Below are 24,490 nucleotides of genomic sequence, written 5' to 3' on the forward strand. Positions count from 1 at the left end.
CTGACCACCATCTATTTCCAGTTTAATGAAATTTTCTACAGACAGAAGCATGGATGCGCCATGGACTCACCGGTGTCCCCTATTGTGGCCAGTCTATACATGGAGGAAGTGGAACATAAAGCTTTGACCACTTTTTCAGGAGTTGCTCCCAGCCACTGATTCAGGTATGTGGATGACACCTGGGTTAAAATCAAAACCCATGAGGTGGAAGCCTTCTCTAAGCACATCAATGCAGTGGATATCAACATCAATTTCACTCGGGAGAACGTCAGTGGGAATAATCTAGCCTTCTTGGATTGTGATGTACACATTAGACAAGACAGAAGCCTGAGCATCGAGGTCTACCGGAAACCCACACACACAGACCAGTACCTACTCTTCGACTCGCACCACCCACTGGAACACGAATCGGGCGTCATTAGGACCTTGCAACACAGAGCTCAGAACATTCCTACAATGGTAGAGGGAAAAGAGAAGGAGCAAAATCACATCAAGAAAGCACTTCAGAACTGCGGGTATCCCAACTGGGCTTTCTTCAAGAGCAGAAAAAGAAACAGAACTGACAAGGAGAATAACAGGAACAAATGCAACATTGTCATTCCCTGCATTTCTGGTCTATCTGAGAAACTCAGGAGGATCTTCTACACACACAACATTCCGGTACATTTCAGACCCAGTAACACCCTGAAGCAGAAACTGGTCCACCCTAAGGACAGAATAACCAGACACAAACAGGACAACGTAGCGTATGCCATTCAGTGCAGTGAGGAATGCACGGACTCGTATATTAGGAAAACAAAACAACCGCTTCACAGGTGCATATCTCAACACAGGAGAGCCAGTTCCTCAGGCCAGGACTCTGCTGTCTATCTTCATCTTAACAACAAAGGACACTCATTTCAGGATTGCAGTGTACACATTTTAGCCAGAGAGGATCGTTGGTATGAGCGAGGAGTTAAGGCCTCTGCATGCTCTTGCGACAAGGCTTTCTCAGATAGCTTTTCGCAGACAGTTGTAATTTATCGTTGAGCGGGGAGTAATAGGCGTGTGCGATGTTATTCACCGGCACAACACAAGGGGGCGCGAAGTCGCTAGGAGTAGTTGGTGGGTGTGGTTAGTGGAGTGTTTATCCTCCGGTTACTTATAATGACGAACTTTTTTTTTTTATAATGACTAGAACTGGAGTCGTATAGATGTACGTACTTCCTCAATCAACCGCTCTTCGTGCTGCTTCATCTTCGCTCGTGTTTTTAAAAATGCCGGTCGTGAAAACAAACCGAAGCGGAAGTGCGTGTACAGCGGATGTAGAGTGGACCAATCAGAGCCCTCTTGTCTGCGACGCTGTCTGCGAGGCTTCTGCGGTGGTCACAATTTTTGGGAGGTGCGCACAGAGCGTCTGCGAAGGTGGGGGGGCTACGCAGATACTGTCTGCGACGCTATCTGCGAGGACTGGGTTGTCAACATAAATTGGCCTTTAAAGAAACCATTTTTGTCAACCTGGAACAGCCATCACTGAACAGAGGTTGGTGGTCTTGTACCCCTTTTCCACCAAATCAGTTCCAGGGCTGGTTCGGGGCCAGTGCTGGTGCTGGTTCACAACTCGTTCAACTTGTGAGCCAGCTGAGAACCAGTTTGCTTTTCTATAGCTCACGGTGCTAAGGGAAGCCACGTTATTACATCGCTGTATACGTCAGTTACGTCGCTACGTTTGCATAAACCTTGGCGCGAATATTGAAACAAAAACACAGAAGAAGCAGCAGCAGCAGCAACAACAATAATAATAATGGATGACTTCGCGTTTGTACAGCTGCTGCTTCTCGTCGCCGCTGACATAAGCGGTTCTTTCCTCTGGCCCAGCAGAGAGTTGGTGCTAGCCTGGAACTGGTTTTTCTGGCCCCAGAGCCAGTTCTTTATCAGTGGAAACAGAAAACCTGGTTCCAAACTAAGCACTGGCCCCGAAACAGCCCTGGAACTGCTTTGGTGGAAAAGGGGCATAAGACATCATTTATCAGCTACATACAATGCAGTCCTTGGCACACTTCCCAGACAACTGAATGCACACCAAAACCCAGCTGTTTTCAGTGACTCACAGGAGGACAGAGAGAACCAATAATCCATTGATCACCCCAATGACTTTCTAGGCTGTTCACACCCAGCCCCCAGTGACCCACACCAACAGGATGACTCAACGACACCTTAGGATTGCTTTTCATCCATGAGAGGATAAATTCCTCATACTCCCTATTAGGCTACATCCACACGACAACGGCAACGAGATGTTATTTAAAAAAATATCGCGTCCACATGGGCAACGATCAGTAAAATATCAGGTCCATATGGCAACGCTTGCTGAAAATGATGCAATACACATGCCACACCTCTATGGGCGCTGTAAGACGGTCCCTTCGGAGACACCAGAACAATAGAAGAAGTAAGGACGCATGCGCATAAACTATTATGCGCGAGACTTCATATTAGCCACAAAGTCAGAAAAATCTGTTCGTAAAATTACATTATAATGACCAAATACAATGAAAAGTATTTTTCCAGTCTCACCTGTAAAAGGTAATCCCATGTGATTCTCGTTTGGACGGCAAACCTGTTGGTACAGTTAAACGCAGCACATGAATGAGGCATCTTTATTCTCCGCTTTGACCCATCCAATATGGCGGCGAGGATGATGTATGATTCTACGCGGAAGGCGGCGTCTTTAATGGTCCGGAATAAATTGAATGCTACACGTTGATGGATTAATTTGTTCTTCTACGCCCTTTTTGAGGAATGTATTGTAGGACTTAAACCAACATCTGAAGAGGTGAGATTGCTCCTTTTTTTCCCCTATTTTTGCTGGCGGGATTGACTCTGCCCTAAGGGCTATTCTCTCTCTCTCTCTCTCTCTCTGCACCATTACACAATAAATATTCACAGTGAAAATATTTTGTAAGTGCGTTTCATGAACCAAGTTATAGGATTTGTTGACAACTCGCATCGAGTTCGTTACACTTCTACCCGGCGTGAAGCACTGACAGTCATGTGGTTGTGACATCATCGTAAACAAATCCGTTCTACTCATCCAGAAGACTTTGCAACGGCAACGTTGCCAGATATTTCCACTCTGGAACCAGTTCTCAAAAGATTGCGTTTTGGGGCACCCAAAACGCCGGTGCCATATGGACGCCAGGCCGAAACGATAAACAATTGTATCGGATTCACCTGAATCCGTTGCCATGTGGACAGGGCCTTAGTCAGATAGAACTGAAGAAGCCTTTCGGATGAAAGGTGAAACGTCTTCAGGAATCTTCAAGCAAGTCCAGTTGATCACTTTTACCACCCACAGGTTACCTTGACCTGGATGACTGAGGCCCTGTCGACACGGCAACGGATTCAGGTGAATCTGATAAAATTGTTTATCGTTTCGGCCTGGCGTCCACACGGCACCGGTGTTTTGGGTGCCCCAAAACGAAATCTTTTGAGAACGGGTTCCAGAGTGGAAAGATCTGGCAACGGTGCTGTTGCGAAGTCGTCTGGATGAGTAGAACGGATTTGTTTACGATGACGTCACAACCACATGTGCTTCACGCCGGGTAGAAGTGTAACGAACTCGATGCGAGTTGTCAACAAATCCTATAACTTGGTTCATGAAACGCGCTTACAAAATATTTTCACTGTGAATATTTATTGTGTAATGGTGCAGAGAGAGAGAGTGAGAGAATAGCCCTTAGGGCAGAGTCAATCCCGCCAGCAAAAATAGGGGAAAAAAAAGGAGCGATCTCACCTCTTCAGATGTTGGTTTAAGTCCTACAATACATTACTCAAAAAGGGCGTAGAAGAACAAATTAATCCATCAACGTGTAGCATTCAATTTATTCCGGACCATTAAAGACGCCGCCTTCCGCGTAGAATCATACGTCATCTTTGCCGCCATATTGGATAGGTCAAAGCGGAGAATAAAGATGCCTCATTCATGTGCTGCGTTTAACTGTACCAACAGGTTTACCGTCCAAACAAGATCACAAATGGGATTACCTTTCACAGATGAGACTGGAAAAATACTTTTCATTGTATTTGGTCATTATAACGTAATTTTACGAACAGATTTTTCTGACTTTGTGGCTAATATGAAGTCTCGCACATAATAGTTTATGCGCATGCGTCCTTACTACTTCTATTGTTGTGGTGTCTCCGATGGGACCGTCTTACAGCGCACCTAGAGGTGTGGCATGTGTATTGCATCGTTTTCACCAAGTTTTGCGTTGCCATATGTACCTGATATTTTACTGATCCGTTGCCCATGTGGACGCGATATATATATATATATATATATATATATATATATATATATATATATATATATATATATTTTAAATCTCGTTGCCGTTGTCGTGTGGATGTAGCCTGAGAATCTTCAGACTTGTGAACCATGTTTCAACACAGAAGTATAAATCAGCCTTCAGCTTTTGCATATGAACTGATGCCAATCAGTGTTCTGTCTGATTCTTTGAGGGTGTTGGAACATAAAGCTTCTATTTTATTTTATTTATTTTACACCAGTATTTATGTTGTAATTCAGTCTGGCAGTGGGGTTTAAAAAATGCTGTCTTAACATACGACACTTTTTTTCCAAACCAACCCTAATTATAGCAGTAAATTTACAGCACTTTTCCACAGTGTGGTGTACTTTGATGCACCTTGATAAATTAACAGTAACTAATTATTTTTGACATCATACCCATTAAATATATGCAAATGTTTGCACCAAAGGACTATTAAATTTGCATGTATTATAATTGCAGTGATTTAATGCTAGCTGTGTGTGCTATCTCCCTTGTGTGTGCCTATAGGCAATAATACGTGCTTCTATGGGAAGTGTTACTACTGCAGGGAGAGTGAGCCTGCATGTGCTGAGGGTGACATCATGGAGGGATCGGTGACTCTCTGGCTCCCTGACGTCTGGCCACTGCAGAAACACAGACATCCCTGGGGACGCACATACAGAGAGGGCAAACTCGCCAGGTACACACACACACACACACACACACACACACACACGAGTCGTTATTTGGCTATTTATAGAAAAGGGGGGGGGGGGGGGTTCTTACTTTTTTCAAAATAACTAAGATGTGCTTTTCCCACATGTAGGATTAATTTTATGGTTACAAGCGGTGGGTCAGTACTTGCTCAGAGTTTTTGTAAACTGCCGCGAACTGAGGCAAGATGAAAGTGCATGAAATCAGTGAGGTGTTTAATTTTTGGCAGTCCAATAATTCGAATCAGTCCATACCATGAGGGTTATAAAAAGGGGGTTCTGGACAAAATGGCAGGTGGGATTGAGGCTGGGATTGTCCAGAAAGAAGAAAATCCTCAGCGGAGGTGGAGGCACACAGCAAGACAGAACAATGGCGGCAAGCTCATTGTAGTTAGAACGAGAGAGAGCAATGTTCTTGGTGGAGTCAGGGTGAGGTGGCATGAAGCTCGGTCTTTGGTGGAGTCAGGGTGAGGTGGCATGAAGCTCGGTCTTTGGTGGAGTCAGGGTGACGTGGCATGAAGCTCGGTCTTTGGTGGAGTCAGGGTGAGGTGGCATGAAGCTCGGTCTTTGGTGGAGTCAGGGTGAGGTGGCATGAAGCTCGGTCTTTGGTGGAGTCAGGGTGACGCGGCGCAAAAGGACGTTCCCTGTTTAGTATGGAATATTTCATGTGTAATCGCGTAGAAAATCAAGTTTTGTACTAGCCTATTCATGTGCCATTCCTTTGAAAGGAACTGTGGCGGATTATCCAGAGAGGTTGTTTTTCTGCGAGGTCATCTTGACATGCTGTATATTGTTTGAAATCATGTATTTTTCTAACTTCTGCATCTGTATTTTTATCCTGTATCATAATGACCTAGCCAAGACCATTCTGAATCAAATAATGTGCACTCTGCACTAAGCAGCTGTCCACTCTGTATTATGTATGGCTTTAATTCTGTGTTGTGCTGGTCTCGCAAGTTAATGTATTAAAGGCATCCTAAATGGCGTATTATTCATTCTGAATCATGCATTCATGTACTGGAGTGCTTGGTCGACACAGTTGATGAGGAAGCCTGAGAAGTGAGGAGTGAGAGTTGTGGTGATGTTGATTTATTATGCTGAATTTATGAAGTAGAACTGAAATTGATTGTATTCAATAATAAATTAAGAATGATTGTATGAAACTTGGCACGTAAAAAATTAAAGTTAACAACTGGGGTGGGTTTTTTGGGCACGGTATCATGATTGATGTACTATTAAATCACATTATTTTTTTTTAATAGTGTTGTTGATGGCTTGGAAATATTAGTGGTTGCATTGTATGGCTAATGAGAGGTGTATTGACCAATAGAAAATATTGGTGGAAATCTGGCAAAGGTTGATGTGAAATGTCAGCAAATGTCAGATTGTTGGCAATATCAAAATTGGTGTGAACTATGACGTTTTAGAGCTGTATAAAATGAGAAAATCTGTCATTGTTGACAATCATTGTGCAGACTGACTCGGTTTTTGTTATTCGATTCAATGACGGTCTATTTTCTGCAACTCCTTGACCTTTTGGCTCTTTTTGGGGTGAGCAAGTTTCCACAACAGTAGCCAGAAGTCGGACAGCCAGGCAGGACGACTCTGAAAACCAGTACTTCCTGACTCCGGCGAGGGTTTTACTGTGCTCCACCTGCTGATTTCAGGACTTCATTCAAGTCAGGACAGGAATGATGAAATAATCCACAAAGTCAGTAGGTGAAGCAGTGACTCCCTCAGGAGGTGAACTGAACTCAGCAGGAGACCTCGGCACAGAGCTCGAGCCAACTAATTCCGGCCTTCCACCAAACGACTTTTCAAGCGATTTCAATGTCTGAATAAAGTCATGAGAGTTTTGCGAGAGTTGTGGAGCAGTCCTGTCATCTCAATCCTTTGGTGTAAGATAGTCGGGATAAGATGTTTGTGAAGATTCTCAGTCATCCAGGTCATGGTAAACTGTGGGTGGTAAAAGAGAGCAACTGGACTTGCTTGAAGATTCTTGAAGACGTTTCACCTCTCATCCGAAAGGCTTCTTCAGTTCTGTCTGACTGGTAGGGAGCATCAGGTATTTATCCTCTCATGGATGAAAAGCTCATCTAATGCCGCTTTTCCACTACCAACGCGGCTGAGTTGGGCTGAGCCGTGCCGTGCTGAGTTGGGCTGAGTCGAGTTGAGCGGGGCTGTTGGGGCTGCATTTCGACTACAACCGCGCTGAACCGTGCTGGCTGGAAGTGGGTGGACACATTGGGTAGAGTTAGCGAAAGTGGGTGGACGTCACGTGATGTCGTTAGGCGGCGCAAACAGTGACATCAGTGATCTTTTAAGCGGTAGTCTCACGACCCGGATAGTAAACAATAAACATGGAGTTGTTAGTGTTGCTGGTCTTGGTGCTGTGGCTTGTTGTCACCGACAACGCCAACAGATACTGGCAAGAGCGTATAGATGAGGCGAGACGCATAAGGCTTCATAATTCTCGTAATTCGTAATTCTTCTTCTTCCGGGTTTACGGTGTTTACAGATCCCAGCGTGCTCACGGGGCGTGTGTGGGCATGTGAGGACACTCCTCCTCACCAATCAGTGTACAGGGGAGTGTCTCCTCACGCCCCTAGCCCCACTCGGCTCAGTTTGGCTCACTTCAGCCCCACTCCAAAACCGTTCGAGTTTTGGGTGCTAAGTAAGGCTGAAGCGAGCTGAGTCGTGCTGTTCTGAGGTAGTCGAAACGCGAGCCGTGTCGGGCTGAAGTGAGCTGAAGTGAGCTGAAAAAGGGTAGTGGAAAAGGGCCATAAGGTGTCATTGAGTCATCCTGTTGGTGTGGGTCACTGGGGGCTGGTTGTAAACGGCCTCGAGAGTCGTTAGGATGATCAATGGATCGTTCGTTAGGGTGATCAATGAAATGCTGATTCACAGGAGGACAGAGAGAATCAGCATTCCATTGATCGCCCTAACGGACGATCCATTGATCATCCTAACGACTCTCGAGGCCGTTTACAACCAGCCCCCAGTGACCCACACCAACAGGATGACTCAGAGGCTGTCCACACGGCAACGGATTCAGGTGAATCTGATAAAATTGTTTATCGTTTCAGCCTGGCGTCCACACGGCACCGGCGTTTTGGGTGCCCCAAAACGATATTTTTTGAGAACGGGTTCCAGAGTGGAAAAATCTGGCAACGGCGCCGTTGCGAAGTCGTCTGGATGAGTAGAACGGATTTGTTTACGATGACATCACAACCACATGACTAGGGCTACATCCACACGACAACGGCAACGAGATTTTTTTTTTTTTTTTTTTTAAATATCGTGTCCACATGGGCAATGGATCAGTTACATTTCAGGTCCATATGGCACAGGGATGTGATTTTTCCGCGAATTCGCGGAATTCCGCTTTTTTCACTTCAAAATTTGAAAAAAAAAATTTTTTCCGATTTTTCGCTCAAAAATCCGCATTCGTATCCTATTCGTTCCGACTTTCAGCAATTCCGTCATTGAGATGAAACGAGGTACGTGATTGGCCCATCGCTCTGTAACAACCAATGAACGCGCTTGTTAGATAGCTGTACGTAAGCTCGCTTCAAACAGAGTTGAAAGATGGCAGCCTCCGTGATCGAGCGTAAAGATGCACCTGATCATTAGTTTGGTGTGTGTGTGTGTGTTTTTTTTTTAAAGTAAATAAACATGGGGAAGAAGAAAAAAACAACCCAGCTCATTTCTTTCCCCATAATAAACCTGTGAGTGGTGATGGTGTCACTGCACGTGCGACAGTTGGATATGTTTTCGCGGGGTGACGAAGGTTGCCGTGGCAACGGGGTCTCGTGCCATCTGTTGCTTCCTGGATGCTCATGCGCACGCTATGAAAGCTGTGGTGAAAAGGTTAGCGTCGGAGGCTAAACCTTCTGAGGAGAAAAGAAGGGGTGGTTTTTATTTCAGTTTGTTTTAGTCCGAGGAAACAGCAGTTTAAATCACGGCTCTAGTTTACAAATCAAAATGGTTACTCAGTGAAAACAAAACAAAAGCTAGAGAGAGGGGGAGTGGTGGGAGTTTAACCCGGGAAAGTGAGTCTGTGAGGCGGCAGTGATGCTTGACCCCTCCCGCCTCCTCTCACTTTACCTCAGAGTCTCTGCCAACTTCATCACAGATTATTTCACCTTTTTCACTCCAACTTAGTTTTAATTTTTGCTCAAAACTTTTCCCACAGCGTGGATGTAAGGTAATTATACACAATTTTGATTTGTTTATTCAATATTAAAATGTTAGTGCAAATAATACATACTTGCCAACTTTTCAAAATTCTCATGAGGGAGAAAAGTGCATGAAAGACATTTTCAATTGGCCGAGGGTCTGATGCGCGGTTGAAATGATAAAAACAGTGGATCCCAATTAATTGCAAACACATTTTTTGTGAATGTTGTTTAGTGAAAAAGTGATTTTTATTCTTGCATATGAAAATCCTCAAGTGAGTGAACACTGTACAGTTCTGTATATGAGTCAGTTTCACAGAAAACATTTTTTTTTTTTTTTTTGTCCGGACGTGTTTTGTTTACATTTTGAGATTTCTAAAACCTTTTTATCGTCTCATATGATAAAACATTATCAGTTCTACCTTGCATTTCAAAATTTGACTACTTTGGTTCATAAATGTGTATTTTGTAGCAAATTTTAGGGTCGAAAATGAGCAAAAATGGCTGTCCCACTGAAGAGATTTTTTTCAGACATGATTCTTAATGTTAGACAAAGGTGGAATTGAAACTTTTTCATGTTCAACGACAAGACTGTGGAAACCACAATGGACATATGATGTCACAAATTGAAAATGCCATTAAGAAAATATATTTTTTCGATGTTTTGTTAATTTTTGTACCTGTCCCAGAGGTTTGTGTCAGTTCTGTTACCGTGATTAATCACATAACAAAAATAAATGCTCCCAAAATCTATTATTGAAATTATTTGTTGCCAAGGATCTGCATATTCTCACCTTTTATATGGATGGCAGAATGAACTGAATCTGAGAATATTTACTTAAAAATTTCAGTTTTGGTAAGTAGTCTATGCATGACTAATTTTTTTGTGTCAATCCTGTTACCCTGTCAAAACGGGGTGTGCAGTAACTTAATCAAATATTAGAAGTTGCCATACATAAGAAGCAAACCGGGAGACTACCAGGAGCAATAGAGTTTAATAAATAATGGTGGATGAATTCTTATGTTGCATCATGTTTGTTTGAAAAGGCACATTTAGGTATGTTCATCTTCTACAGTAATTGAAAGTATAAATTTTGTTTTTCCTTATACAATTTTCTATTTATTCTAATGCAGATGATTTAATTTAGAATGACATTTTTAGGTTTCATGTTTTGGCTTTTTGTCAGTTAAGAATCACTGAATTTACTATAGGGGCTGAGAGTTGCATGTTGACCATTAAATTGGCTTGAATTTGTTAATCATGGCAAGTTTTTTCTTGTGTGTTTGCTTGCCATTTTAGTACAATTTTTAAGTCAGAAAACCCAGGAGCTTCGGGGGGCTTCGCCCCCCCTTGTCCCCCCACCAGGGCGCTGCCCTGAACCAGCTGGGGGCCTGTGGCCCCCAGACCCCCGGCTAAAAGTTTCAGATAATTTCACCAGCACCAAATCACATCCCTGATGGCAACGCAACACTTGCTGAAAATGATGCAATACACATGCCACACCTATAGGTGCGCTGTAAGACGGTCCCATCGGAGACACCAGAACAACAGAAGTAGACGCATGCGCATAACTGCGCATGCGCACAGTGACTATCCCTGTCACTGTCACACGCACACTTTCTCACTCCCTATCCTATGGATATAGTCCCTTTAAATTACGTGCTCGTTTTTTGAATGGAGACGCGGAAAGAGGAATGAACAGCCCTTTTTGAGGAATGTATTGTCGGACTTAAACCAACATCTGAAGAGGTGAGATCGCTCCTTTTTTTTCCCTATTTTTGCTGGCGGGATTGACTCTGCCCTAAGGGCTATTCTCTCACTCTCTCTCTCTCACTTTGCACCATTGCACAATAAATATTCACAGTGAAAATATTTTGTAAGCGCATTTCATGAACCAAGTTATAGGATTTGTTGACAACTCACATCGAGTTCGTTACACTTCTACCCAGCGTGAAGCACATGTGGTTGTGACGTCATCGTAAATAAATCCGTTCTACTCATCCAGACGACTTCGCAACGACGTCGTTGCCAGATTTTTCCACTCTGGAACCAGTTCTCAAAAGATTTCGTTTTGGGGCACCCAAAACGCCGGTGCCATGTGGACGCCAGGCCGAAACGATAAACAGTTTTATCAGATTCACCTGAATCCGTTGCCGTGTGGACAGGGCCTAGAACAAGCAGCACTCTCGCTGTTTTGTATGAACCATTGCATTGCATTCACTTTTGTATACAGCTTTTCTTTTAAATAAACAAGTAACTGAACCATTTTTCTTGAATTTTTTTTTTATTGGATAAGACTGCTTTTCAAAATGTTCACACACAATATAAAAAGTTATATAAAAATGCTTTTCAAAATGTTCACACACAATAAGAAAATTAAGTTATATAAGACTATGCACACTAATAAAACTAATTTGTACACACAGAAGGCATGATTTCCTCGCGTAGTCACAGCCATCTTCTTGTTGTTGCTTGTTCCTGAGAGTGCTTCACGCCTGGTAGAAGAAGGGGTTTATGCGCATGCGTCCTACTTCTTCTATTGTTCTGGTGTCTCCAATGGGACCGTCTTACAGCGCACGTAGAGGTGTGGCATGTGTATTGCATCGTTTTCAGCAAGCGTTGCGTTGCCATATGTACCTGATATTTTACTGATCCGTTGCCCATGTGGACGCGATATTTTTTTAAATAAAATCTTGTTGCCGTTGTCGTGTGGATGTAGCCTCAATGACGCCTTAAATGAGCTTTTCATCCATGAGAGGATAAATACCTGATGCTCCCTACCAGTCAGACAGAACTGAAGAAGCCTTTCGGATGAGAGGCATACCTGTCAACCCTTCCGTTTTTCCCGGGAAATCCCTTATTTTGACTCATTTCCCGCTGTCTTCCTGTTTTTTTATTTTCCCAAAAAATCCCGTATTTTCACATTATATAAAAGTCCCGTATTTTCACAATATAAAAAAGTCGGTAGGTCCAGAATTCATGACGTGCCTCTGACAGGAGTTTACAGCAGGAAGTCGGGCCATGAATTCACGTCCCCGCCCTCTCAGGCATCAGTAATTACAGAACTACGTCCGGAGGCGAGGCTGAGCAAGTGATTAGGTCCAGTGTTGCCAGATTGGGCGGTTTCAAGTGCATTTTGGCGGGTTTTGAACATATTTTGGGCTGGAAAACGTCAGCAGTATTTGGCAACACTGATTAGGTCTGAGGTGAAGATGGTGATGCTAATAGCTGAGAAAAACATTAGCCTCTCTTTCTTTGATGATTTCACCAAGTGCGTGGCTGGAATGTTCCCAGACTCTTCCATCGCAAAGAAATTTTCCATGGGGAAAACAAAAGCCTCCCAAATAATCAAAGGTAAGCTACACATGTTTACATTAAGTATGTCCTGGCTAAGACCTCATAAATAACCTAGTGTAAACTAGTTGGTGTATTAACTGTTTTATCCACTCATTGTCTATTTTATTTTCTATCTGAAACTTACCCATTTTAAATCACTCTTGGTTTAATATCTTATATTACTCTTTATCTCTTTATTACTCTCTATCTGTCTGTCTGTCTGTCTGTCTAGTGTTCCGAGGCCATGACTATGGTAAAACCATAATAAATTGCAATGGGATTGAATTTATTGACTGGTTATATAATGACCTTTCTTATTATAACATAAGATACGTATTTTAGCCCTTAATTTGGGAAATAACTGGTACCACTGAAAGAAAATAAAAATAAATGTATAGTTTATTCACAAATGCACTCTATAAACCTAAGCATATTGAGTTTGGGTCTTGGCTATCACCAACATGCACCAGAGTACAGGAAATCACAAATACTAGATAGAAAATTGCCCCCCATTCAACTACACACCCACTTTTGGTGAAGGGTATGACTTTCCAAAATTTTCCATTATTTTGAGTTAAAAATCTGGGAAATATCCCTTTTTTTCAAACCTCAAAGTTGACAGGTATGATGAGAGGTGAAACGTCTTCAAGAATCTTCAAGCAAGTCCAGTTGCTCTCTTTTACCACCCACAGTCGGGATAAGTCAGTCTTGACATTCCGGTAAACTCAAGTGTGTTTATTTTATCTTGAGTGTTGGCTCATACAAATAGTGCATCTGCAAGATCCTCAGTCTTTGCGTTGTGGAAAATCACTTGGGAAAAATCTTTTGATGTAAGGCCTGCATCACTGTGACTAGTGACTTGTGGTGTTTTTGAAAAGATGTCTTCTTGGGTATGGTAGGCAATGATCCAAAACGGAATCACAGTCACAACACAGTAGGGAGTTAAAACGAAGCTTTAGATGAGGTGCTATATCAAAGGGCTCGATCAACAAACATGGACTGAAACGCACCATTGTACTTAGTGCATTTTTGCACATTTGTAGCTGTCTTTACAGTCCTATAATGCAATTCATGGAAATATTTAAAATCCAGACTCCAGTCCGAATTTCCTTTTTTTTAAATGTATTTATTTTATCCATCTATCTATCTTATTTATTTTTGTTCTGCGTCTCCTTGTTGTATTGTAATTTTCTCTGACTAGCACACCGGAAAAGAAGACAAATAAAGAACTGTTTTTAAGGCGCAGTGCAACTTTTTTGAATCGTTGTATCAACAAATGACAGGAAGTCACCACCCAACATGGAGTTAGCACTACTCACAGTAAGAGCCATAAAGCCTGCAGAAAGGGGAAATTCCGAACAGTTTTCAGTTGCAGGTCAGATATATGTACAGTATGTGAGTTGGCGTATCGCAATTTCCCTTGTTGACTGTTACAATATGTGCTCCAACTCTGTCCGGCATTAACATTGAATTCTTGTGACAAAAATTTCATCTGGAAACGTTTACTAAATGCAGTCTGCATGAAATCTAACAGCTTCTGGGGAGTAGCAGGAGTGGTCAAGGATAGAGATACCAAAAACCTTGAGATTAAATAGGAGATGCAAGTTAAAAAAAATGTGTTCTTTGAAAATTAAGAGTTCTTTTGAAATGAAGATTGATTGATTGATTGATTGATTGATTGATTTACTTTATTCTGAACAATAAAGATATAAAAATAAAAAAAATTTAAATAAAAAAAATGCAATAATCAAAACATCATAAATAAACAGAATAGCGTAGCCACAAGGCAGTAACATAATAATGTTCAGAAAGGATTAGGAAGAAGTAAATGACTTATCCAATCCTAACCCTCTATACCACCGCTAATCAAACGTCACTTTCCACCATAATAAACTATATATACAAAAGAAAACAAAAGCAACAAACAAAAAGAAAACATACCAAGACATACCAACATGGTATAATATCGACCAAATCAAATCAGATATACAGATACTTATGTTATGCATATATACACACATACAATACATCTATACAGTACATACATATACCTATAACTATACACAAAATACAAGACGACCAGTCACAGAGTTAGTCTCAATTTCATCATCACCTACAGTGGTGCTTGAAAGTTTGTGAACCTTTTAGAATTTTCTATATTTCTGCATAAATATGACCTAAAACATCATCAGATTTTCACACAAGTCCTCAAAGTAGATAAAGAGAACCCAGTTAAACAAATGAGACAAAAATATTATACTTGGTCATTTATTTATTGAGGGAAACGATCCAATATTACATATCTGTGAGTGGCAAAAGTATGTGAACCTTTGCTTTCAGTATCTGGTGTCAAGTCAAGTTTATTTGTATAGCGCTTTTAACAATAAACATTGTCGCAAAGCAGCTTTACAGAATTTGAACAACTTTAAAACATGAGCTAATTTTATCCCTAATCTATCCCCAATGAGCAAGCCTGTGGCGACGGTGGCAAGGAAAACCTCTCTCAGACGACATGAGGAAGAAACCTTGAGAGGAACCAGACTCAAAAGGGAACCCATCCTCATTTGGGCAACAACAGACAGCCTGACTATAATATTAACAGTTTTAACATGAGGACAGTTTCGTTGATGTGTTAACTCTTCATTGATGGAAACTTGAGTGCAAAACTGATTCATGATAATTGCAGTCCTAAAGTTAGCAAGACAACTGTAGTCCTCAGCCATAAAAGCATTACTGTAAGAGTCAAGAGCATCCTCCAGGTATAACCCTCAACTATCCTCATGGGGCCGTCCTTCACAGGAGCGATGCGATAAAACTCCGACCAGACACAGGGCACCATGATGGATCAAGCAGGTCCGAGGGGCAGAAGAGGCCAGCATCTCAATCCCAGGACCACCATGTAACTCAGAGGGACAGATTGGGGGGGAAGAGAGAGAGAAAGAAAACACATGTTGTTAGGTATGCCCTAAAAATGACAAGTATTAAATCTGTGTGGTAGGCTCGCAGAGACGAGAGTCTTGACATCAGTCTTGACAATGGCATGTTAATATGGTAAAAAATATATCATGACCTGCTCTGGCTGGATGCTTGATTGGGTGATGGGAGCACACTCCTCAGCAATGATGAGATGCAGATGGGACCCTTAGGGCTGGCCAAGACAATTCAGTTACATTTCACCGGGTCTGGGACATGCGACAGAAGTCTGACGGCCGATTCCCTGCAGGCTACGATAGCCAGTCGAGGTCTCCACCCTCTCCACCAAAATATTTCCTGTTGACTCCATGTAACTCAGAGGGACAGATTTGGGGTGGGGGTGGGGTGGGGGGCGGGAAGAAAACCCAGGTTGTTAGGTATGCCCAATGTCACCTGAATAAGTAGGAGCAGTATACATATTGCACCGAGTACAAGCAGGGACTCCGGCAACTAACCAAGACAGCATAACTAAAAGGAGAGAGCCAGAAGGTAACACAGGCATGAGGGCGCCCCGGGACATAAAGCAGCCAGCCACTACACCGTCAACAAACTCGAGTGAGCAAGCGAGTGGGGACTGACAGCATCCATACATCCCAGTTTACCAAAACACACTATATCTGAGGACCCTCTAGATCTATACCTTTACCTCATAAACACCATTAACAAAAGGCTTGACTAAACAGATATGTTTTCAGCCTAGACTTAAATGCTGAGACTGTGTCTGATTCCCGAACATTACTTGGAAGGCTGTTCCATAACTGTGGGGCTTTGTAAGAAAAGGCTCTGCCCCCTGATGTAGCCTTCACTATACGAGGTACCAGCAGATAGCCTGCACCTTTTGATCTAAGTAGGCGTGGCGGGTCATAGAGGAGCAGAAGTTCACTCAGGTACTGTGGTGCGAGACCATTTAGTGCTTTTAAAGGTCAACAGTAGTATTTTATAATCAATACGAAATTTGATTGAGAGCCAATGCAGTGTGGATAAGACAGGCGTGATGTGGTCATATTTTCTAGTTCTAGTAAGGACTCTTGCTGCTGCATTTTGAACTAACTGGAGCTTATTTATGCACTTATTGGAACATCCAGACAGTAAGGCATTACAATAATCCAACCTGGAGGTAACAAAAGCATGGACTAGTTTTTCTGCGTCATGCAATGACATTAAATTTCTTATCTTTGCAATATTTCTGAGATGAAAGAAAGCTATCCGGGTGATGTTATCAATGTGAGTTTCGAATGAAAGACTGGGGTCAATAATTACTCCGAGGTCTTTTAATGCTGCACGTGAAGAAACAGAAAGGCCATCCAGAGTCACTGTGTAATCAGAAAACTTGCTTCTAGCTGTATGTGGTCCTAGCACAAGTACTTCAGTCTTGTCAGAGTTAAGCAGAAGGAAATTAATAAGCATCCAGTGTCTAATGTCTGTTACACATTCCTCAATTCTATTAAGCTGGTGTCTCTCATCAGGTTTTGCAGAGACATACAACTGTGTGTCATCAGCATAAGAGTGGAAACTAATACAATGTTTACGAATAATATCGCCCAGAGGTAACATATATAGAGAAAAAAGCAGTGGACCCAAGACAGAACCTTGTGGAACACCAAACTTTACCTCGGTACGTCTAGAAATATCACCATTTATATCAACATACTGATAACGATCAGTTAGATAAGACCTGAGCCAGGAGAGGGCCATTCCCTTAACTCCCACAACATTTTCTAGTCTATCCAGAAGAATGGAATGATCAATGGTATCAAATGCAGCACTAAGGTCAAGCAACACAAGTAGCGAGACACAGCCCTGATCAGACGCCAACAGTAGGTCGTTTACTACTTTAACCAGTGCTGTCTCTGTGCTATGATGAGGTCTAAATCCTGACTGATACATTTCATGGATGTTATTCCTATGTAAATAAGAGCATAACTGCTGTGCCACAGCTTTTTCAAGGATCTTGGAGATAAAGGGGAGGTTTGATATTGGCCGATAATTGGACAGCTGACAGGGATCAAGGTCAGGTTTTTTAATCAGGGGTTTGATAACTGCTAGTTTAAAGGATTTGGGTACATAGCCAATCATAAGAGAAGAATTTATTATTTTTAGAAGCGGTTCAATTACTCCAGGCATTATCTGTTTGAATAGATGTGTAGGTAAGGGATCTAGTACGCAAGTTGAGGCTTTTGATGTAGAGATTAATGAAAGTAATTCAGTTTCTTTTAGGGGAGTAAAACATTCTAACTGATGATCCGATACAGTTATATAGTTAACTACAAGGTCACTTTCAATGTCTGACCTTAAATTAGTAGTTTGAATTTTTTTGTTGGATATTCTCAATTTTGTCATTAAAAAAATTCATGAAGTCGTTGCTACTACATACTGCAGGTGTGCATGTGTCGATAGTGGACTTATTCCTGGTTAATTTTGCTACAGTATTAAATAGGAATCTAGGATTATTTTTGTTATCTTCTATTAGGGAGGAGAGATATGTTGATCTCGCAGCACTAAGAGTTTTTCTGTACTTCAGGAAGCTCTCCTTCCAAGCTAATTTGAACACTACCAATTTTGTTTGACGCCATTTACGTTCCAATTTTCGAGTGGTCTGTTTTAATGTGCGAGTGTCATCATTATACCAGGGTGCTAATTTTTTGTCTCTGATCATTTTCCTTTTTAGAGGAGCTACATTATCTAAAGTATGGCGGAATGTTGACTCTAAGCATTCAGTTGCCTGATCAAGTTCTGCAGGGGCTGACAGTGACCCAATCAAAGTTGACAGCTCTGGGAGATCATTTATAAAGCTCTGTGCAGTAGTTGACGTGAAAGTACGTTTAATACAGTAGCGTGGTGAGGTGCATATATTATTACTCAGACATAGTTTGAATGAGATGAGATAATGATCTGAGATAACTTCAGACTGTGGAAGTATGACTATATTGCCTACGTTTAATGTGCTGTGACCCCCTTTTGCAGCAATAACTACAACTAAACGTTTCTGGTAACTGTTGATCAGTCCTGCACACCTGCTTGGAGGAATTTTAGCCCATTCCTCTGTACAGAACAGCTTCAACTCTGGGATGTTGGTGGGTTTCCTCACATGAACTGCTCGCTTCAGGTCCTTCCACAACATTTCCATTGGATTAAGGTCAGGACTTTGACTTGGCCATTCCAAAACATTAACTTTATTCTTCTTTAACCATTCTTTGGTAGAACGACTTGTGTGCTTAGGGTCGTTGTCTTGCTGCATGACTCACCTTCTCTTGAGATTCAGTTCATGGACAGATGTCCTGACATTTTCCTTTAGAATTCGCTGGTATAATTCAAAATTCATTGTTCTATCAATGATGGCAAGCCAGGACGATTGCCATCATTGACGGGACGGCCCAGATGCAGCAAAACGGGCCCAAACCATGATACTACCACCATCATGTTTCACAGATGGGATAAGGTTCTTATGCTGGAATGTAGTGTTTTCCTTTCTCCAAACATAACGCTTCTCATTTAAACCAAAAAGTTCTATTTTGGTCTCATCCGTCCACAAAACATTTTTCCAATAGCCTTCTGACTTGTCCACATGATCTTTAGCAAACTGCAGACGAGCAGCAATGTTCTTTTTGGAGAGCAGTGGCTTTCTCCTTGCAACCCTGCCATGCACACCATTGTTGTTCAGTGTTCTCCTGATGGTGGACTCATGAACGTTAACATTAGCCAACGTGAGAGAGGCCTTCAGGCCCTGTCCACACGGCAACGGATTCAGGTGAATCTGATAAAATTGTTTATCGTTTCGACCTGGCGTCCACACGGCACCGGCGTTTTGGGTGCCCCAAAACGAAATCTTTTGAGAACAGGTTCCAGAGTGGAAAAATCTGGCAACGGCATCGTTGCGAAGTCGTCTGGATGAGTAGAACGGATTTGTTTACGATGATGTCACAACCACATGACTGTGAGTGCTTGGGTAGAAGTGTAACAAACTCGATGCGAGTTGTCAACAAATCCTATAACTTGGTTCATGAAACGTGCTTACAAAATATTTCCACTGTGAATATTTATTGTGTAATGGTGCAAAGTGAGAGAGAGAGTGAGAGAATAGCCCTTAGGGCAGAGTCTTTAGTCCAAACACTGCAGAAGCAGTATAACCAAAACCGCGCACCGCCCGTGCGCTTAACAAAAACAATCCCGCCAGCAAAAATAGGGAAAAAAAAGGAGCGATCTCACCTCTTCAGATGTTGGCTTAAGTCCGACAATACATTCCTCAAAAAGGGCGTAGAAGAACAAAGTAATCCATCAACGTGTAGCATTCAATTTATTCCGGACCATTAAAGAATTCTGGAGGATATCAGAATGTTGGCGTACCGGCTTCCATCTAACCCCGTTCATTCCTCTTTCCGCGTCTCCATTCAAAAAACGAGCACGTGATTTAAAGGGACTATATCTATAGGATAGGTAGTGAGAAGGTGTGTGCGTGTGACAGTGACAGGGTGAGTGACAGGGAAGAACCTAGGCTCATGCTCGCCCTGAATTTCTCTTAAAGTGAAGGCAGAAGAACGTTCAGCACCTGGTCAGGCTTTCTATGTATTAATTTACATAGACATTTTAATATGAAATATAAATAAGTGTCTTAGACAACAGATACTATTTTACGCTACTGATTAATAATCAAAACTTTGTGGCTGATGCTACAGAAGAAGGGGTTTATGCGCATGCGTCCTACTTCTTCTATTGTTCTGGTGTTTCCGATGGGACCGTCTTACAGCGCACGCAGAGGTGTGGCATGTGTATTCCATCGTTTTCAGCAAGCGTTGCGTTGCCATATGTACCTGATATTTTACTGATCCGTTGCCCATGTGGACGCGATATTTAAAAAAAAAAAATCTCGTCATGTGGATGTAGACTCTTGAACATTAGCATTAACCAATGTGAGAGAGGCCTTCAGTTGCTTAGAAGTTACCCTGGGGTCCTTTGTGGCCTTGCTGACTATTACACGCCTTGCTCTTGGAGTGACCTTTGTTGGTCGACCACTCCTGGGGAGGGTAACAATGGTCGTGAATTTCCTCCATTTGTACACAATCTGTCTGACTGTGGATTAGTGGAGTCCAAACTCTTTAGAGATGGTTTTGTAACCTTTTCCAGCCTGATGAGCATCAACAACGCTTTTTCTGAGGTCCTCAGAAATCTCCTTTGTTCGTGCCATGATACACTTCCACAAACGTGTTGTGAAGATCAGACTTTGATAGATCCCTGTTCTTTAAATAAAACAGGGTGCCCACTCACACCTGATTGTCATCCCATTGATTGAAAACACCTGACTCTAATTTCACCTTCAAATTAACTGCTAATCCTAGAGGTTCACATACTTTTGCCACTCACAGATATGTAATATTGGATCATTTTCCTCAATAAATAAATGACCAAGTATAATATTTTTGTCTCATTTGTTTAACTAGGTTCTCTTTATCTACTTTTAGGACTTGTGTGAAAATCTGATGATTTTTTTTAGGTCATATTTATGCAGAAAAATAGAAAATTCTAAAGGGTTCACAAACTTTCAATCACCACTGTATATAGTCTGCCTGTCCTCATTCTCATATATTTTTAGTAACATGTTTTTATATAATTTTTTAAACAGTTTTATGTTGGTGCTATTTTTGAGTTCATTATCCAGACCATTCCACAATTGCACCCCACAGACTGTTATGCACATACTTTTCATAGTTGTTCTAACATTTACTCTCTAAAAATTAATTTCCCCTCTCAGGTTATACCCACCCTGCCTTTCCATAAATATATTTTGTACCTCACCCGGAAGAAGGTTATGTCTTGCTTTATACATAATTTGTGCAGTCTTGTGTTTAACCAGATCCGTGAATTTCAGAGTGTGTCCTTTTACGAATAATGCATTTGTATGCTCAAGACATCCCGTATTATTGACTATTGTTATTGCTCTTTTTTGTAATGTGCATAACGGCTGCAGGTTAGATTTGTAGGTATTACCCCATATCTCCACACAGTAGCTCAGATATGGAAGTACGAGTGCATTATACAGAGTATGTAGTGATTTATGTATGTATTTATGTATGTAGTGTGTCTTGAGTTCCCCAAAATTGCAGTAATCTTTGCTATTTTTGCTTTAACATGATTGATTAATATGTGGTTTCCAGCAGATTTTATGATCAACAATCACACCCAGAAAACTCTTTCTATGGTTATGTTGTCAATTTTCAGTTCAACTTGAGGGTTCGACTTGTATTTTCCAAATAACATAATCTTTGTTTTACTCAAATTCAATGACAATTTGTTTACATTAAACCACCTTTTTAATTTATTCATTTCGGTTGTGATTGTTTCCATAAGCTGCTGTGCATTGTCCCCGGCGCAAAAGATGTTTGTATCATCGGCAAATAAAATGCATTTCATTATACATGATAGATTACATAAGTCATTAATGTACAATATAAACAGTTTAGGACCTAAGACAGACCCTTGTGGTACTCCACATGTTATGGGCAATAATCAGATGTGTGATCTCCAATTTTTACAAATTGCTGCCTGTTGCTTAAGTAGCTCCTCACCCAGTCCAAACCAACCCCTCTGATACCATACCTCTCTAATTTGTTGAATAGAATGTCGTGATTTATTGTGTCAAATGCTTTCTTTAGCTCTATGAAAATTCCCATAACATGTTTTTTATTGTCTATACCATTTGTGATTTTCTCGATAAGTTCCATTAATGCCAGGGTTGTTGATCTGTCTTTCCGGAATCCGTATTGACTGTCAGCTAAAAGTTTGTATTTTTCAATGAAGTTGTCTAGTTTTGCTGTGAACAGTTTTTCGAGGATCTTGGAGAACTGAGAAAGTAAAGAAACTGGCCTGTAATTTGTGTAATGGTGTCTATCCCCACATTTATATAAAGGTATAACTTGAGCTATTTTCATGTTGTTTGGAAACTTACCAGATTGAAAAGACATATTACATATGTGAGTAAATGGTTCTGCAATTTCTTCAATAACTTTTTATTAAACTCATATCATTCCAGTCAGTGGAGGTTTTACTTTCACTTCTCCTTACAACGTCTATGACCTCTTTTATGCGAACTGCACCAACGAATATAGATTTAGGATTTCTCTCCCATCGAGCAGCCTCCGCCCCTCCAGGTGTGTCTGTATCCTGAATCTTTTCTGCCAGATCTGGTCCCACATTTACAAAGAATCTATTAAAACCATTTACCACTTCTTCCATATTATTTATTGATCTGTCATTCTCAATATAATGATCAGGGTAGCTTGTGTTTTTGTTTTTAGCTCCATTCCTAATAATACTATTCAGTACATTTCCATAGCCCCTTCATGTTATTTTTATTACTATCTAATAATTTATTATAATATTCCTTCTTACATGTCCTCATAATGCTGGTTAATTTATTCTTGTATTTTTTATATTTAATTTCTGCCTCTAAGGTTCTTTTTTTTTATGAATTGTCTATACAGCGTGTTCTTTTTTTTTTTTCTTTTTTTTCTTTTTTTTACAGGCATTTTTTAATCCTTTGGTGATCCATGGACCATTTGCTTGTTTTTGTCCATCATTGTATTTCCTTACAGGACAGGTTTTATCATACAGTGTTTTTTAAAGATATTTAGAAAACCACTGTATGCTTTGTCAATATCTTCTTCCTCATTTACTACTTTCCAGTTCTGTTTAAGTAAATTCACTCTCAAGTGTCCTTATGTTTCTTCGGTTATTACCCGTTTGTACAGCCCCGATTCCAAAAAAGTTGGGACAAAGTACAAATTGTAAATAAAAACGGAATGCAATAATTTACAAATCTCAAAAACTGATATTGTATTCACGATGGAACATAGACAACATATCAAATGTCGAAAGTGAGATATTTTGAATTTCATGCCAAATATTGGCTTATTTGAAATTTCATGACAGCAACACATCTCAAAAAGAGTTGGGATGGCAATAAGAGGCTGGAAAAGTTAAAGGTACAAAAAAGGAACAGCTGGAGGACCAAATTGCAACTCATTAGGTCAATTGGCAATAGGTCATTAACATGACTGGGTATAAAAAGAGCATCTTGGAGTGGCAGCGGCTCTCAGAAGTAAAGATGGGAAGAGGATCACCAATCCCCCTAACTCTGCGCCAACAAATAGTGGCACAATATCAGAAAGGAGTTTGACAGTGTAAAATTGCAAAGAGTTTTGAACATATCATCATCTACAGTGCATAATATCATCATCAAAAGATTCAGAGAATCTGGAAGAATCTCTGTGCGCAAGGGTCAAGGCCGGAAAACCACACTGGGTGCCCGTGATCTTCGGGCCCTTAGACGGCACTGCATCACATACAGGCATGCTTCTGTATTGGAAATCACAAAATGGGCTCAGGAATATTTCTAGAGAACATTATCTGTGAGCACAATTCACCGTGTCATCCGCCGTTGCCAGCTAAAACTCTATAGTTCAAAGAAGAAGCCGTATCTAAACACGATCCAGAAGCGCAGACGTCTTCTCTGGGCCAAGGCTCATTTAAAATGGACTGTGGCAAAGTGGAAAACTGTTCTGTGGTCAGACGAATCAAAATTTGAAGTTCTTTATGGAAATCAGGGATGCCGTGTCATTCGGACTAAAGAGGAGAAGGACGACCCAAGTTGTTATCAGCGCTCAGTTCAGAAGCCTGCATCTCTGATGGTATGGGGTTGCATTAGTGCGTGTGGCATGGGCAGCTTACACATCTGGAAAGACACCATCAATGCTGAAAGGTATATCCAGGTTCTAGAGCAACATATGCTCCCATCCAGACGACGTCTCTTTCAGGGAAGACCTTGCATTTTCCAACATGACGATGCCAAACCACATACTGCATCAATTACAGCATCATGGCTGCGTAGAAGAAGGGTCCGGGTACTGAACTGGCCAGCCTGCAGTCCAGATCTTTCACCCATAGAAAACATTTGGCGCATCATAAAACGGAAGATACGACAAA

At 41.3% G+C, this 24,490-nt stretch overlaps 1 protein-coding gene across 1 annotated transcript in view; it reads left to right on the plus strand.

Annotated features, from left to right (window-relative positions):
* The window catches only part of fam20b (FAM20B glycosaminoglycan xylosylkinase), a 151,959-nt gene that overhangs the window by 99,120 nt on the left and 28,349 nt on the right, over nucleotides 1-24,490 (plus strand). The window contains exon 6 of the mRNA XM_060917538.1: nucleotides 4,842-5,013. Within this exon, the coding sequence (XP_060773521.1) occupies nucleotides 4,842-5,013 (172 nt within the window). The remainder of the gene's footprint in view (nucleotides 1-4,841; nucleotides 5,014-24,490) is intronic.

The sequence above is a fragment of the Neoarius graeffei genome, chromosome 3 (assembly GCF_027579695.1).
Source record: "Neoarius graeffei isolate fNeoGra1 chromosome 3, fNeoGra1.pri, whole genome shotgun sequence".
NCBI classification, from domain to species: domain Eukaryota; kingdom Metazoa; phylum Chordata; class Actinopteri; order Siluriformes; family Ariidae; genus Neoarius; species Neoarius graeffei.